This window comes from Coptis chinensis, chromosome 5 (assembly GCF_015680905.1).
Source record: "Coptis chinensis isolate HL-2020 chromosome 5, ASM1568090v1, whole genome shotgun sequence".
NCBI classification, from domain to species: domain Eukaryota; kingdom Viridiplantae; phylum Streptophyta; class Magnoliopsida; order Ranunculales; family Ranunculaceae; genus Coptis; species Coptis chinensis.
In genome coordinates this window covers 17,273,716-17,292,333 of record NC_141460.1, presented here as the reverse complement: position 1 = coordinate 17,292,333, position 18,618 = coordinate 17,273,716, and the positions used below count along the sequence as shown (strand labels likewise).

The 18,618-nt window shown below is 37.7% G+C and overlaps 2 protein-coding genes across 2 annotated transcripts; both read left to right on the top strand.

The window, feature by feature from the left end:
- Positions 1–546: 546 nt before the first annotated feature.
- On the top strand, positions 547–10,042 carry LOC147496925 (transcription initiation factor IIB). The gene is made up of 7 exons (XM_086559759.1): positions 547–1,089; positions 1,178–1,202; positions 4,334–4,463; positions 4,547–4,677; positions 4,791–4,879; positions 9,457–9,533; positions 9,673–10,042. Exons 1-7 carry the CDS (start codon positions 737–739, stop codon positions 9,804–9,806), a joined length of 939 nt encoding a protein of 312 aa, XP_086415885.1. The 5' UTR covers positions 547–736; the 3' UTR covers positions 9,807–10,042.
- A 7,835-nt stretch (positions 10,043–17,877) lies between these two features.
- On the top strand, positions 17,878–18,327 carry LOC147496924 (uncharacterized). Its single transcript, XM_086562702.1, has one exon. The coding sequence runs from the start codon at positions 17,878–17,880 to the stop codon at positions 18,325–18,327; it is 450 nt and encodes a 149-aa protein (XP_086418828.1).
- The last annotated feature ends 291 nt before the right edge of the window (positions 18,328–18,618 follow it).

Genomic DNA, 18,618 nt, shown 5'->3' with positions numbered 1-18,618 from the left:
ACAGTTGCCATTGAGATTGACGAATTGAAGAATTTGGGTAGCAATATGCAACTGATTAATTGGCACATGGGTAATCGAACATATATTATACCACATGTCCACATACAACACAGATTTTTATCGAACCCACGACAGCTATAATTTCGTATCGAGAAACCACCCAAAAGATGTAAAACCACCGAAAATGGGTTATAATTTCTTCATGTAATATAAACATTTCAACTTGAAAATGGGTTCTCTCTATTTTAAATTTCTAATTCAATTCACTTCCGTTCCACCAAACTCTATATATTTCGTAATAAAAATATGACTTAAACGTGTTAGTTTTGGTTTTCAGTTTACATTTTGTTATTGCATCGATACTACCTTTCAAAAACAAAGCACGGTTGAAAGTTGAAACATTACCAAGTTACTAGTTCTTGTCTATATATATGCGGGAGAGGATGGTATTACCCCCTTAAAGAGGTAGGACACTTTCAATCCTCAGCAGTTGACTGGTTGTTTGGAAAGTGCATATTCACTAGGGTCACGGATAAGTGATGTCGCATTAACGGTTGAATATAATCACCCAAAAATGTCTGCACGCCCAAAACATTGACCCTTAAAATAAGGGGCGAGTAGTAGACTAGTAGTACCCCGAAAGTACACAAACACACCAACAACACCGTCTACCTGTTGACAACCCACTCATACTTAACTTAAAACCCAAAAATTTTGTTTAATTTCACTTGTCAAAATGGCGGACATGTTCTGCCCAGAGTGCAAAAAAAGCACAGAAGTAGTCCTGGACCACTCAGCAGGTGACACAGTATGTTTCGAATGTGGACTAGTATTAGAAGCACATTCAATTGACGAGACATCTGAATGGAGAACATTTGCAAATGAGTCTGGTGAGAACGACCCAGTCCGTGTCGGTGGCCCGTCGAATCCGTTACTTACAGACGGTGGTCTCTCTACTGTTATATCAAAACCGAATGGTGCTTCCGGTGATTTTTTGTCTTCTTCTCTTGGTCGTTGGCAGAATCGTGGCTCTAATCCTGACCGTTCTCTTATTCAGGCTTTTAAAACTATTGCCATCATGTGTGACAGGTAATCAGTGTTATATTATTATTATTTTTTACCCTTTAATTTACTAGTATGTATCATGCAAATTTATATCATCTTTTTTGTGTTCTAGGTTGGGCCTTGTTGCGACTATTAAGGTATGTATGTTAATTCTTTTCTCTGCTGTGTATGTATGACGCCAACTGTAATCTAGCTATAATTTTGAGATGTATCACTTAAAACCAACTTCTAGTAGTGGTCGGGGCGGAGTGGATAGCCCTTGATTTTGGAGGATTTGGTATGATATACAGGATCCATGTTGTCTATATATTAGGCCCTACTGGTTGTTACTGTAAGAAAAAAGATTTATGGGACCTGATGGTTAGAATGAGCTAAGAAAGTGTTATGGTTGTGAAAGGATACTTTTATCAGAGGAAGGAAGCCTGACGTTGAGAATTGGTAAACCCATCTACTAGAATACTGCAGAGCAGTGGGGTGAGCGGAGCATGGTAGAAGAACAGAGGGGAAAATGAGAAGAAGATGGCATGGAGTTATAGAGAAGCTGAGAGAGAGAGGGAGGAAGAAGAGGAGAAAATGGGGAGGGAACACGCAGTAGGACCTGATTACAATACGGAACCCCACATCTCAGCACAAGAGTTTGCTCCCATTCACGGACTATTATCCCTTTACGTGGTCTCTGTGTGTTTGGTTCTCTAGATGGACATGAACAATTGAATTTTCATTGCGTGTCATAAGAGTTTCGTGGAGAGAAAAAATTATGTCATGTTGCTTAGAACAAGGTTTCTAAACCTGAAGATATTTTCAGACTTTCCTTGAGACACAATGATCTGAAGAATAAGGCATTTTGGGTAGTGGATTGGCAAGGGAGCAAGTTCTATGAGGAGGTATTATTGATCTAAGCTTGGGGGCGAATAACTGGGAGGATGATTATAGAATGTCTCAAGGACATATGGTGTAGCTTCTACACAGGATACTGAACTAAACCAAATGTCATTTGCTATGATCTCAGAAAAGAATATCAGACTACATTTTATAAGGACATCAGGTGGTTAGATAAACTTTTGTAAGATGTCTCAACACATTGGTGGATTTGGACTAGTTTAAATCGTCTACAAGCAGAATGAGTTATTGTGATTTGTGAAGACTTACGTGGTTTGATAAACTTTGAAAAATGTTTCAATACATTATGTAAAGCCACAAATGACAACTTTTGGCTGGTTTCAGATCATCCATGATCAGAACGAGTTATTGTGATGGGGGGTTGACTTCCTTCTCTGTGTCAACATCTCCTCTAGTTGCGCAAAAAGTTACTGTAATCTTGTTGAGTGTGGAATGGATCTTCTTGGGACTAGGACTTTGAAATTATAAGAGGAGTGGAAGATTTGGAGTTTGTGTGGTGTGATACATGTAGTGACAATTTCATATTTTCTAACCTGCAGAGTTTAAGCAACTTCCTATCGAAGTAGGAGCAAATGGTTTCACTCAAAAAATTAAAATTTCTAACTGGTGCATATTGCTCCACGATTATCGCCATAGACCCATGGCGAAGTAGAATAATGAGGATTTGTAGCAGATGTATGCTATGTAACAGTTACAAGGAGTCATGTTGATTTAATAATGCATTGTAGCTTTAGTAAGAAGGTGCAAGATTCTATATGAATCTGACGGGTAACAGGGTGGTAGACCCTTACAATTCTCACCATATTGTGGATCGATCTTTGAAATGTCCTTTGCTTTGTCAGCATTTTTCGGAGCTATTCGACTGTTGGTTGGTTGTGGTTTTATGGGATGCTTGGAAGGTTAGAAATGGCATTCCCAAGGATAATCTAGATTCAGTTGCAAAGGTGAGCATGCAGTTTAAGTCTTCGCTTTGGTATATTGGTCTTCAACAACTATTGACATTGAAGGCAAAAAGGGGTATCTGTTTTGACAGTTATTATTTGTTTGGTGTATCGCTTGGGAGGCTGTAGGCCCAATTATGTCTTTTACTTTGCCAAAGTGCTTACTTCTTGCAAGGTGAGCTGTTGTCTCAATACCTCTTTCCTATATACACTAAATTCTTCGAGTCCAAAGTACAGCTAATACTCAATCCTTATATGATTTCCAACCATGTGAAGGATACACACATTTGCCATTTTCAGTTTCCTTTAGAAAAGTAGAAAAATAGAAAAAATAAGAAAAAGTGAATTTGTCCCAGCTGTGTCACGTTCTCTGCATGCCATCTTGCTAATCTCAAAGTTTCAATACTCACATATCTCTAGCATACCATCTTGCTAATATCGGTGATAAATCAGAATATATGGAGATAAAATCATGATACAGAGATAAGTTAAAAAAGATGTCAACGAAAAGGATAAAAGACTTCTGTATTCAAACAGATGGATAAATAACCTTTATTTATTTTTTTTATTTTTTTATTTTTTTTTTCTCATCTGAACGGAGGGGATACATTTTCTTCTGGCCATTCTTGATTTACAAGGTAGGTTTGTCAGGAAAGTTGTTCCTTTCAAGAGCAGCCTTTCCCTTGACGCAGCACATATAAATTGTTCATTATCTGGTATTGTACCCAATGAGAGGGTTTTTTATTATTCTTTTTCTTAAAAAAAATAAAATGGGGTTATGGTGTTATGCAGACCCAAAATGTATTAATCTCAAAGTTTTACATACTGCTAGTGCAGAAACATCCTCCTGTACTATACAAAGTAACTTGAAATCAAGAGATATAAAGTACATAACCCTAGGTTCAATTACATTTTATAATTTCGCAACAAAAATCGACTGTCGATTTTTTGATAGCATCAGCTGATTCTGCTCCATTGGAGCCTTCTTCTCCATCTCATAGATTCTGTTATGATGAGGCGGTACCCTGGGGGTATGGGGCATTGACCTTATCATTAGCTTTCAGAGTGCTATGCTTGAATCAGGATTCATTAGAGCCTTTGGAGCATTGAATCTTATACAATACACCCTTCTAGGCTTGCATCAATGGCCTTTGGTTGCTGAGCAAGGACTGATCTCCTCCTAGTCTTGCCTGTAAATGCAAATGTAGTTCTTCCTTGGCCAGTCAGTTGCGATAAACTTTCAATTGCAAGGTAGAAATGTTTTTCTTTTTCAAAACCATTTCGGAGCCTCTAAGTGGTTATATTGATTCCCTTTATTTGTCAGAAGGACTCTTTACAGACCTGTGCTTTGCTAGGAAGGCCCAGTTTTCAAGCTCATATGGTCTACTTCTGTTTCCTTTATGATGGTTCTAAAATTTCTTTTGAAGGATCGTGCTAACGAGATATACAAGAAGGTTGAAGATCTAAAGTCCATTAGGGGAAGAAATCAGGATGCCATTTTGGCTGCTTGTCTTTACATAGCTTGTCGTCAAGAGGACAGGCCCCGAACCGTAAAGGGTACAGCTTTAGCTTTTTCTTGAATGCTACATGCTTTACTTACTTTTTAATCTTCACGAGCTTAACTCGTGTGTTATATGTAGAAATTTGTTCTGTTGCCAATGGAGCTACAAAAAAGGAGGTCGGGCGAGCAAAGGAATTTATCGTGAAACAGCTAGAGGTAGAGATGGGCCAGTCAATGGAGATGGGAACTATACATGCTGGAGATTTTCTTGTGAGTATTTCTGATACAAATCTTCTTCTCAAGCTTTTCACATGCTATCTTCATTGCGTGAAGTGTTAATCCTTTGAGTTGTGAAAGCTGATGCGCCCTTGTCTTATTTACAGAGACGTTTTTGTTCTCATCTTGGTATGAACAATGCAGCCATTAAAGCTGCCCAAGAAGCTGTCCAGAAGTCAGAGGAACTTGATATAAGGTATTCATTATTGGTCTGCTATTCTGCTATGGTACCCAGTTCGTTAAATTCCCTGTTGCTTGGTAATTGTTCTATTATTTATTATTGCCGCACTTGTTAAGGACTTGCATACTGAACTTTGCACTTGATCTGTATGATTCAGGTAAACCTCACATGTAGTCAGTTGGTTTCTTTCGTTTTCCATAACCTATAAAACTGTAAAGTAGAATTCCACAAAATGTCTATTATCATAGTGTTAGAGCATTCCCAGTGCACGTGGATTCGAGGAGGTAGGTAGGTAAGCCCATCCCGCAGTTCCAGAAAACCCCACAATGCAGGAGGGCGTGAGGAGGTAGGTATGGCAAAAGCTGGGATTATAGTGTCGTTGCTACCTACCTGGCCTTTAATCCCCCGCACCTAACATGCTCAGCCATTGTTTAGGACAGCCACTTGGCATTCGTTATGGAAATTCAGTGGTAATTACTTTCAAAGTACACTCCTTATACATTAAGCTACAGTAAATAGGAAACCTGAAATTCAACAAATCGTCCATTAGAAAGAGTTTACTAGTACTTATCAAAATAAAAGAAGAGGTTACTAATCCAACACAAAAACAACAGTAAGATTACTTTTCTACACAAAGTATAAATATATAAATAAAGAATGAAACATAGTCGAAAACATACAACTTTTTGAGCACCACCGCTCTTCCCACGATCTCTACCACCGTCTCCCTGACCCGGGCTCCCTCTAGGGTTCTACTCTGCTCTTACTGCCTTCAATTCCCTCGCCTAGTCTCTCTTTCTCCTCCCAATAATATCTTGCTCAGCCATTAGCAACAAGATTTCCACTGCATTTGGAGGGTAAGTGGGTTGAGTGAATCGTTGCTCTGAAAATCGGCCTAGGTGGTGCAATACGATTTGCCTGGCAGACTAGTCGGGCCAGGCAGGCAACTAGTCGGGCCAGACCAGATCAAGTGTTTTTTCCAAATAAATCATGAAAGTCCAAAAAATAAGACCAAGCTTAAACACTGAAAATCAACGAGGGCTTAAAAAAAAACATTGTCTTTTACAGTTTCTCTCCCTTTCTCTTGAGCTCTTTAGAGGCACCTTTTTCTTCAGCTGCAGTGTAATAACATTGCTTAGTTCGCCACTTCATCATCCTTCGTTCCCCATTTCTTTTTCAAACAACACCTCTGGTATACCAATTTCTTCGAAACTTGTCGGCGTGCCGGGCACCAGACTCTGTATTTACTTATTTAATTGTTTATTATGAATTTGATTATGATCATAACATGATTTATATAATCTGAAAAACTTATAAGAAAGTTCCCAGTGAAATATTAACTTGTTTTTTGTTAATAAGTATTTTGGGGTTAAGGCAGGCCCCCACCTGCTTTATTGAATAAAAAACATCGTGACACACCTCTTGTATGAGATTATGAATAGGGGAAGGACCAAGGTTAGATGACAAGTCTATTGGCCACAAGCCTTACAATTCAAGCCTGAGATTCTGAGAACAATAGTTAAACAGCAAGTGTCTGTCCCATAACATATCCTACATCATGCTCGGTGTGATAACGAAAGCCATCAACCCAATTAATCACGGAATCTAACCTTTCTTGGACCCCCTGTTTTGCAACCAGCTGATTTAGACATTTTCTTCACAATTTCCAGATGCTCATTTCCCAAGTTGAATTGCGCCATACTTTTTTCACGAGAAAATCTAGTGTATTCTCAACAGCCATAGCATAGGTCCATCCATGATCATCATGCCAAACCTTCTTAACGCATTCGTCAAGGTGCCTAATCTAATCTAATATATATATATATTCTCCGATTGGTGCATTGCTTGTTTGATTATAGTCAATGTAGCTTCAAATTCTCCTTGAGAGAGCTCTAGGGACTTCTAAGCTTGACCTTCGGATTAGTTACAGTTGTCCACTCACCTTGATCCTCATCACTAGCATCAGAAATAAGCTCCTAGCTTGTGGTAGCCTCCAGAGGAGCTTAGGTCTCTCTAACTTCTAGCTCAACAATAGCAGTGATTTAGTGCTTGAGGGGGGTGTGCTTCTGCTCCAAAGAAGGCATGATCTAAGTGCCTTCAGCAACTTCATTAGGCAGTTCTGTAATAGTTTGTTGATTAACTTCATCGATGTGTTGTTGTTCTTTTTCTCTTCGAGCAGTAATATTATGAGTTATTTCTGCTTGTTTATGTCCTTGTGACTTCTTTGAACATGTCTGGATCACTTTGTTTGGGTATTTTGAACTGATATGGCCAAATTGACTGCATTGGGAGCATATTGAGGGAGTCCAAGGGTATTAATACCCAATGGAAACCGCTTTATCATTACCAATATTATATCTGTGGAAATGGGAAACTTAGATGTTACTGAAATTTCAACACAACTGTACAAAGTTCAACCTTTGCTTCTTTGTTTTTGCTTGGTCAAGGCATATAGGTCCTTTATGCGGCTGGCAACAAAACTGATATTTGCGTGTGTCCAAAGCTGCTTGGGGAGATCCAAGATTTTAATTCATATAGGAACTGTTTTTTTCTGCCTGCTTTGAGCCTGTATTTTCTCAGTCCATGGTCGAATCAAGAAGATGCTACCAGCTATGTGTATAGGAACCATTTCTAAGACGTGATTTTTATCCTCTACACTGTTGAATTTATAGTTAAAGTGGTCTTTATCGGCTGAAATTTCAACAGTACCCTTTGAGCGATGTGTCCTTAACCAAAGGAAAAGGTAACCTGTTTCCAAAGAAAAAAACAACGTGGAAGTTGCCCCGTTCAAGGATTCCATCATTGATAATCACTATGTACTAGAGCAGCAACATCAATGATTTCCACTTCATAAGTTACCAAAGCATCACCAATGCTGGTTCGGTGTGGATCTTCTCTTAAAGAGCTGTATGTATGGTCTTCTTTCTGATGTTTCTATTAAGCCACACCATAAACAAAAATGGTCGTCGGTCCTTGATTCTTCTGTGCGAGATACATTTTTGCTCTGCTATACATCCTTTGTCTTGATTTAGTATATAAGTTTCTTGAGGAAAAAGGGTCTTTGATCATGGGAATTCTGTCAAAGTTAGGTGTAGATTGTGCTAGTTCCTGGGATTTCTTGCAGATTGCTGTGCTTATGTGCTTTTCTGCAATTCATAACCAAGGGATTGAAATGCTCCTCTCATTCTCAGCAATTGTGCAGCACATGCCCTGCCCTCCAGTTGGTTTTAGCATCTTGAAAGCTGGTTTGAACAAATCCGATCTATTGTCAGTTTATGCATCCCCCCAACAGCTAGACAGAGCCAGTTTGATAACTTTCCACATTCTATGGCTGCATCCTGCGCTGAATGCGTTTACTATCTGACTTAATTGTAGCACGTGACACTTGTGCAGGGGCCAGGGCCCACCATTCAGTGAGCTTCCGTTGGAAATTACTTCATAGAAAAGATTGCATAATTTCAAACAGTTTGTATAGGTGTATGAAATGACGTGTACACCCAAGAGGTGTTGCGCTGAACGATGGTTTATATTTCCTGCATATGAACTGTGTCTTGAATCTTCCAAAATGGTTAATCTTATGCTTGTTGGACTTAAGTTTATGACGGTTAGCCTTAATGTATGGACACAACACTTTGCCAAGTTAACTTGAAGCTTAGGTATTTTGCACTTTTTGAGATTTTCCTTTCAGAGAGAAGGATAGCGACATTTCTCAACACAATAGGGCAGAAGTTTTTATCGGTTTATTGGGCGTGTGGAACTTATATTGCATTCTTGACCATTCTCATAGCGGTGTACTTGGTGACACCTAACCATGTATCATTTGCTTACCTTTTTTTGCTGCTCTTCTGGATCATTGGGAGACAAACTTGTAGAGAAGACAAAGAGACAGTTATGGTATCCCCTAAAAGTCTATGCTATTATAGTGTTTATATTCATCTATAGCTTGAGAATTTTCCCCAGCTTTGAGGTATGGTTGTCTGGGGTGATAAAGAGCTCACTCCACATCGGAGTTTTTGGAGGAATGAGAGGGGTAGAGGTTGGATCAGGTTGTACAGCCATGGAGGCTGCCATATGACCAGCAAGTAGCTCAAACTATGGTGATTTGGCAATGAAGATAGTGTTTTTTGTCACAAAAGGAAAACTCTTCTCTCTTCTCTCTCTCTCTAACAGTTTCGATATCTCAAAGTTTTTACTTATTAATATTTTTTGAGTCTTGTGTTTGATAGAAAAGAGAAACCTAAATAATTTGAACTTCCATGATTTTATTTAAAGAAAGCACAAGAGTTTTTTCATTATTAAAAAACATTTAGAGGTTGCTATCTCCTCACCTATACTTTACAATTTTTGTAGTATGTAGAATTGTACGTTCCTTTCCCAATTAAAATGTTTAGTTGTACAATAGAAAGAATTGTATCTTTGTCTTAATTACTTTCTCTTCCATATGTCAAACATTTTTGGTGTTAGAATTAATCTTAGCCATCTTTGTCGCACCACAGCCACCACTCAGATAATTTCCTTTAGATACTTATTGTCTTATTTATTTATTTAAAAAAAAAAAGGATTCTTAGATGATTCTGCCTGTGGTTTTGCAGGAGGAGCCCCATCTCTATCGCGGCTGCTGTAATTTACATGATAACCCAGTTGTCAGATGAAAAGAAACCTCTTAGAGGTTTGATTTTATATTTTTTGTACAAGCTTAAATCTGATGTGTTATTCTCGTCACTCCTCACACTTTCATTCTCTCGACATCTTAGTGCATTGTACTTCTTTTCACTGGCATAGATAACTCAAGAATGTGTTGGTTGCAGATATCTCACTTGCCACGGGAGTGGCTGAAGGCACCATCCGGAATTCCTACAAGGACCTATATCCCTATGCGTCAAGGCTGATACCAAGCTCATTTGCAAAGGAGGATGATCTCCGCAACCTCTGTAGCCCATAACCTCCAAGCCCATCTCCACTTTGTTAGGGCCTAATGGTCATCAGTGTTAAACGCTCTTTTGAGACGTTGTGTCCTTGTGAAAATTCTATTGCTCTATCAAAGGAAGGTTGTCTTTCCAGTTTTGTTGAGCTTTCTGGACTGACATTGTATACCCGTGGTGTACAATAAACCGTAGGTGGAAATCTTAACAATTATAGTCATCAATGGATATGCTAAAACATTTTCTTTTTGTGCTTCATCTTCTGTTGAATAGCTTATGCAACGGTATGATCTAAGCAGTAGCGTAAAAGTTTGACAGTCCACATTGGTGAAAAGGACTACATGGGAGTCTGATCATTCGTACCTCCCTACATACTCCCTACAGCAAATCAGTTTCTTGATTGATTGCAGGCAATCTTAGCCACGTTCTCCACCATCAAGAAGCTAACTTTAGCACCTTTGGATACGGGGAGGCAAAAGGACATGTTTAGGCAATTGGGCAGCTTCATGAGGAAGTTAATCTATCTAGTTCTTGCTAAAAAAACGTCTTTTCATATGCGATCATCAAATGTCTTACCTTTAAGTGAACTAGTTTACGCTAAGATGCATCAATGTCTTACCTTAGATTTTTGGAAGTAACGGACTAATGACCATATTTATTTCGTTCTTAGGTTTTAATCAGCTTGGTGGATGAGAGCATAATAGTATATTAGTATACACAATTTGGACTTACGAGTTCCATATTCCATCTTTTACTTAGGAGAATTCTCTTGGTGATTTACTAATTTTTTTTCTTTAATTAATTAATTTAATTTACTATTTTTTTCTCTATTTCTACTTCGACCGAGTTTCATTTTCATTTGCATACAATTTTAAAATGTACATACACATTTCTCATTTTAAAATTCTAGCTTAAGACGACATACAACGATATGCATTTGCAATATTATTGGTAAGGCTTGGTAGCAAGAAGCCTCGATCTTTTGCTATTTTCCTAACAACCTTAGAAGCAAATTCCATTGACTAAATAAAATTGCAAAGCCTTAACAAATATATGGCTCAGTGCACACAGATGCACGTAGTTGAGTTGCTCTAATTTTTCCAGAAGTGGTGTACAAGCTAAATGCCCTACATGCGTGCAAAAAACAAAGGTGTACAAGCTCTACGAAGATGATTAAAAGAGCTATCTGCTTTTGATCATGATGACTGTGGAATTAGTTTAGTACTGATAGTGATACCAACAGGGGATTTGAGTCCTAACTCCTAAAGCCCGCTCAAATCAATGTCCCACACTTTTCCCCGTTCTCGCGCGTCATTCCATTCACCCGCAATTAGCACCCAAACAAGGACGTTTGGTAGGAAATTAGGAAACCAACCCATATATGATCAGTCGAAGTCCAATTTTCTTCAGTACGTTGGCACGCACTATTGGTATTCCACTTTCTGAATTCTAAACAATTTCTTTCTTTCACTCTCACCTTCTAAAACAGAATCACACACTCTCTCATTCTTAATCCTTAACCTTTTCACGCACTATTATTTGTTATGTGTTAACAAAGAAGTTAAGATGGGCAAAGGATCGAGATCAAGAAGATTGAGAACTCTAATTATAGGGCAACTACGTTCACCACGAGGCGCCAGGGTCTTTTCAAAAAAGCCGGCGCTCTTTGCAAACTTTGCCACGCTCAAATCGGTATCCTCGTTTATTCATCTCATGCAATTGTTATACATTCGGTGATCCATCTGTTGATTCTGTTATTCAACGTTACTGCATTGAAGAAGAAGAAGACAGAAAGCAGCAGCATATGTTTTGGTGGGAGGATATCGATATTTCTCAATTTGATTCGGTGGAGAAGTTGGAGGAGTTGGAGAGAGATTTAAAGATTGTTAAACACAATGTTTCGAGATGGTTGGAGAATTTCGCTTCTTCCTCATCATCGTCTAGGTTTTGTGATCAAGCCGTTAGTTTTGAGACGGCGACTACAAATAATAACCTTAGTGGCATTGGCAATACTATGAGCTTTTGCAATGCAGATTTTGGTTCGTCGTCATCAGGAGGTATGATTATAGACAGTGAATTTCCATTCACTATTTATGATGGTGTTTTGTATAATTTTGATTGTTCAGTGGCCACAACATCGAGTGATGATCATCTCGATAACACTAATAATTTTTGTAATAAAGAAAGTAGTTCATCATCAGTGTGCGTATTGGACAATGAGTTATGTGATTCAAAATATAAATAAGTATGTCAGAAATTGGGCTCTAGACACTTTTTTTTCTAAACAATCTTTTGAAAAATAATAAATACTTTTTGGAAATATAAATATCTCAAACATCACAATTTTCCACAAATAAAATTGTAATAAAAACCTGGTGTGTGTCAATCGAGGCCACTCATATGATGGAGGGATATCAAATAATACAATTGTCTTATAAAAACCTAAAACCCACACAAAGCTTAAACATGATATTCAGGATCAATGCATTTTAAATTGTTAAAGCTGTATTGAAAAGTTGTAAAAATCTCCAAATGTTTTCCACATTGTTTCAACTATCACTTTATTAAAAATTTTTATTTCCATCCCCATACAAACATAACCAAACTTTTTTTACTAATAACAATTTCCAACATCAAATTTATTCTCATGTTATATAAAGATGTAACCTATGTTATTACATCCTTCCAATGTCTAAAAGATCGACCTAATAAAAGAACTAACGGACTTTAAGAATAACAATTTTCGCTCTCATGTTATATAAAGAAAACTATGTTATTTCCTTCCAATAAGCATTCCTAATCAAATCAAATTCAAAAATCACACGCAAACTTTAAGAATAACAATTTTCCATCATGTTATATAAAGAGCCTTCCATCAATAAGATCAGACCTAATAAAAGTTTTAAGAACACACCCACGCTGTGTTCTAAAAACAAACAAAAACATGGGTTGAAAAAATGGAATTTCTTTGGTATGAGTAGACTAACCACATATAAACATTATCATACTTTAATTATCCAAACAATCACGTTATATTTTCCCATAACTTAATCATTCACATCTTGGAAGACAGGTAGTTCCGTCATTTCAACCGGCATAGCTTCTTCCCAAGCAAGACTTTCATTATATTAACTCATTCAAATCACTCGTTTTAATATCTAAATCATTGCATTAACACTTACCGATATCCACTGCTGTATAAGGGTAGGACCACATCCCTGCACAAAATGTTATTAAGTCCTACCCTCCTGCAAAAGAAAGTTAGAACTTATATCTAATATGTGTAGATATCCTATAGGTATTCAGAAGTAAACCCAAACACACTCGCACAATCAACTCAATTTCTCTTATCAAATAATAAATTTCTTTTCTTATACACTCACCATTTAGTGCATATATACCTTAGGTCATTCCCGTCACATTCAAGGAATGCAACTAACCCGCAAGGCGAATACCTTAGTTCCTCTCTAGGGTAGTCCAAACAATCTGGTCATTCATGGCACATTCAATGAATACCCATATATAACGCTAACGGGCCATTTATGGCACATTCAATAAATGCCCACCTAACCTATGACATCAACAGTAAAAAAAACTCAATTCCAAAACTTGAGTCGTGGAGAGTTCTAAAAGAGGTGGTAAATTTATTTACACATTATTGAACTTTATTTTATATATCATTTCAGAGAACGAATGAGTATCTTGATGCCTGTATTTTTTATTTACGCGTTATTAATTTCAGGGATGTCTTAGTGTCATAACGTTGCATATCATAAAATACTGCAAAATCACATAGTAGTTAATACATATACACACGTATATATAGAGGTCTTAGCCTAAAGTCAAGTATGCTAATAGCCCTAGACCTATCTTAATAACCCAAATCATAATCCGAGTTAAAAGGTCAAATTGGGTCAACTGGTCAAAGTCAACCCTGGTCAAAGTCAACCCTGGTCAAAGTCAAAGCCAACTGTGGTTTCTATATTCAACAAGTTCAGGGTCATAGCCATGGTTCATGGCTAAGGTCAAAATGCATGGCTCATGGGCTCGTGACTAAGGTCATAGTTCGGACCCAACTGACCAAGCCCAAACCTTAAAACCCGAAAGTTTAAATGTTGAAAGACCCAAAAAAGATCTATTTTAAGTTCTATGGACTGGCCCCAAGCAATATTAGAAACTGGCCTAAAACATAATTGGATTCGGCCCGAAAATTAAATTGAAACCGGCCCAATCAAAACAAATGAAACTGGCCCAACAAAACAAATATTAGAACTGGCCCAACAATTTAGAACCTAATCGGCCCAATCAAAACAAAACAAACCGGCCCAACCAAACAAAATAGTCGACCCAAAACAAAACCAACCAAGGCCCAAGGCCCAACTAAGATGAACAGTGTCATCTTCTCCAACAGCCACCACCAAAACCGCCACCACCAATTCCGATCGACCACCCATTTTGACCCCACGGTTTCGATCCCCATACCAACCCATACAACTTTAATGAAAACGAAAACCACAAATATTAGTAAATCAAAACTCTTCTCAACCTAGATCTACAAATTTCAGGCTGCCATTACGGGCTTCTCCGAGCTCCACTCGACAGCCCTCATCACTCCACCAATATCGCAACAATCCATCCTAAATAAACCAACACAATCCATTAAACAAAGCGGTTCAATTATTATCGAGGAATGGGCATGCCGCCATTAATGGTCGCTTGGAGCTTTCCACAAAGACTCCACCGGACCCCTACCGAATCTACACTCAATCCCCGCGACAATCAATCAAGATACAACCCAAAACAACGACCATCCACATTTGATCAAACCCTTCCTCCACACTAGATGGGCCGCCATTAACGACATGCTCTGAGCTTGAATAGCTCATCCCATCACCGACCACCAACCTCCAAGATTTCTTAACCCCCGACATCAATCCCATAAATTTCCAATAGTTCAATAGAGAAACAAAGAAAAGTGGCGATTTTTCTTGTCTTTGGACTCGCGACGCGCCATTGACGACTTAGAGTTCCGAAGTTCCAAAACCGATTCGAGAGATCAACGGTTCAAATCAAATCTAAACATATCGATTTAACTAAAAATTATAACAAAACGGTCGGAAACACTTTCGACAAGATTAAAATACGTAAATATTAAGCGCATCGAAAATCATAGTTTTAGTAGTGGTGAGAGATAAACTCTATTCACTTGTCAGAAGGCTCTCCGATTATCAACTACTATAAGGAAAAACCTTCCGTTTTCCTTCCTTCAAGAAAACTCCCATTTTTTTCTAAAACCCTTAGCTGTGTTTTTTTTTTTCCCAAAACTCTACATTGAGAAAACTCTATTTTGTTTCCTTTTTCGTTTTAAAAACAAAACCCCCGAAATAAGGAAGAAAGTTTATCCCATAAACCCACGTCTCCTATTTCCACTAACATTTATCCTATTTTATTTTATCTTTTATCTATTATTATTATTATTATTATTATTAGGAAAATAAAAGAATAAAACACGGGGTGTTATATTACATATGAAGATTTTGAGTTCGGTGAGTTTGATCCGAAAGTCGCGGCAATGGTGAATGATTATTATTCTTGTATGATGGAGGATAAGTTAATTACCGGAACTTATATGTGATGACGATGTGGCGGGTGAGATTAGTTCGAAGGTTGGGGCACCATTGAATGATCATAATAATTCCTACAATGGTGACAGTATGTCCGCACTCGATATCTAAGAAGATATTGACAAGTATTTATTGCCTGCTTATTTGTATAATAATGAAGGTGTTGATGAAAATAATTATGGTGATTGTGTTTCAGCTTGCAACAAAGAAGATATTGGACGCACTTTCTTGCCTTTTTATTGTATAATAAAAGTGGTGATGAGATAGAGGCACTTCTCATGGAGATGTTTGATTGACGACACTCAATCGGGAGATATTTTTGTAAGGTGGTTCATCAGAATTCTTATTTCTTACTTGATCTGACTAAGTTTTGTTTCTGTTCCATATTTCTTGTCAAAGTTTCCTTCGTCAATTTTGATGAATTTTCACAATTGGTTAATTCTGTTTCCTGCACTCTGTTTTCCCCTGTTTTATGTCATGGTCTACACATTGAAATCTCAGCTGTACATCTGTTTGTTATTTTTGGAAACTGATATCACCATGTATCTAAAACAAAAATTGTTTTTGATACAAAAAGTCATAAACAATTTTTGTTCCTTGGTGCCAACTTAATAGACGTACACATGTAAGGTCATCACTTATAAGTGTTTGTGCCTGCATTACAACTTTTGCAAGCAAGAAATGAGGCTCACCTCCCTCATTCAGAACCCGTTACACTAAATCACCCTCAAATCGCCCCGACCCACAAACCCCCCCTCTTTTCAAACCGTTTATATATAACTTCCCTATTTTTGTAAAAATAATTAAACCCAGTCTAATTTTAATCTCCTCACCAAAATTGTTTCCTTTTCTACCCTTTCATATATGGGGGAATACGAAAATAGAGATGTAAGATTGAAGAACACTGAGGATTACGAGAAAAAAATAAAAATGAAGAGCACCGATTGAATAACATCGAAACAGTGATGTTCTTGTTTTGCCATTGAAGAAACAAGACAAGCTTCCACTTTCAATCTCTCTCTCAATCACCTTCGATTTTTATCAGTAATCAATTTTGATAGGTTTGGTTCGATCTCTCTCTCAATCACCTTCAATTTTTTTCTAGACAGGAGCTTGGTTTATTTGAAATATTTGATTTTGAATCTATTAACTAATTTTCTTCAACTGTTTTAAATCTTTTTCAATTTCATCTTATTATTGGGTCTCAATCTTCTTCAAATTAATTGAATCGACTTGATGATGTCATCTCAACTTGTGGGTTTGAACAAATAGTTCCATTTTTTCTCTTCTTCTATCTTTTTTCCTTTCTTCCTTCAATTTTTCAGTGTGCAAATGTATTCTCACTATAAATTCTACTATGTAGATATATTTTTACATATGAGTTTTCCTATGTAAATGTATTTTTGCATACTCGTTTTTCTATGCAAATTTATTTTTGCATACTAGTTTTTCTATGTAAATTTATTTTTGCATAGGTAGTACTTTATATGCAAATTTAATTTTGCATACTCGTTTTTCTATGCAAATATATTTTTGCATACCAATTTTTCTATATAAATTTATTTTTGCATAGTATGCTAATGGAGAAGAGACATTTCTGTGGCATGACATCTGGTGCTCAAGATCTCCACTGATTGAGGATGTAGAAGCAAGAGCAGCATGGGACTTTCCATTGAATTCAAAAGTTAAAGCCATCATTTCGAATGGCGAATGGAATGATGATATACTCCTGATGCTACCACAATCATTGAGAGAGGTTATTAGAGCAGTGGAGATTAACCGACACCTCTCCAGAGACCAAATTGTTTGGACTCCGCACTGAGTGGGCGGTTTACGCCCCCCGGTCGCGTATGAGGCTCGCACGCAAAAAGGAAGAAATGGCATCACTTGGTTTGGGGGAAGTGGGTCTTACCAAGACATTCCTTCACAACATGGCAACTGTTCTCACAGAGCATACCGACACAAGATAGGTTAGTGCAAAGAAAAATTCTCCTCTCTTCTGCATGCTGCTTATGCAACAACAGTCAAGAATTTTTTGGACACCTGTTTTTCGAGTGCCAATTCTCTAAGGAAATCATCACAATACTCAAGCACATGCTCGGCATTGTCACCGATAATCGCTCAGCGAATAGAGAATAGTCATCGATTCTGCGAATTTGCAAAGAGTCAGAAGTCGGAGATATATACAGAGTATTCTTCTGTGCATTAGTCGATTATATTTGGAAGGAGAGAAATGCTCGGAGGTTCCAGAATACTAGTAAGACCGCAAAAAGCGTTTTTGAGAAGATGGTCAAGGATACTAAAAATTACCTGCAAGTACTCAGACCTGAGGTCAAGGATACGGTCAAGGCTAGAAATCTGTTTCATAGACTTCACATTCACACAAGGTATAAAATTCCAAAGCAAACTGGCATTGTTTGGAAGCCACCAATAGGAGAAAAAGTAAAACCTAAACGTTGACGGTGCTATGAGCAGTAATGGTGCTGGCCATGGTGGGGTAATAAGAGACAAGGATGGACGGATGCTTCCTGGTTTCAGTGGGAGTGGAGGTCTGGCTTCGGTTCTTTTCCAGGAGCTTAAGGCTATAGACATATGCTTACATCGATGTATAGCGGAGGAGTACAAGAAGGTGGAACTGGAATCTGACTCATTGAGAGCGGTGAATGCAATCAACATAGTGGAAAAACCTCCATGGTACTGCCGGGATATACTCAAAGCTATTGATATGAAGCGGAGCGACTTCAATTTCATATCCTTCTCTCACGCGTTTAGAGAAGTGAATCGAGTTGCAGACTACCTAGGGTCCCTTCATGATGCAACTGATTTTGTATTGCAATTTGTTCCCCCATTAGATCAGAGATTACAATGTATTGTAAATGATGATGCGAGTGGACAAATTTATGTACGAAATGGTTAATGAGTAATATAATACAGGTGGGGGTCCTCCTAACCCCAGCTTATTTATTTATTTTTTAAAATTAATTTTTCAAACTAATTTTTCTATGCAAATCTATTTTTGCATAGTAGTTTTATATGAAAAGTTGTTTTTGCATAAGAATTTTACGTTGCGGCTTCTTAATTCATGAAAAGTACTATGAATTTTGCTAATGTCAAAATGCATGGCATCCTTCACGATAACCTTCTAGAAGTGGTCGGTGAGAAGATGGCTGCAGGAGAATTACTGAGACTTTGGAGGATGCTGATGCTA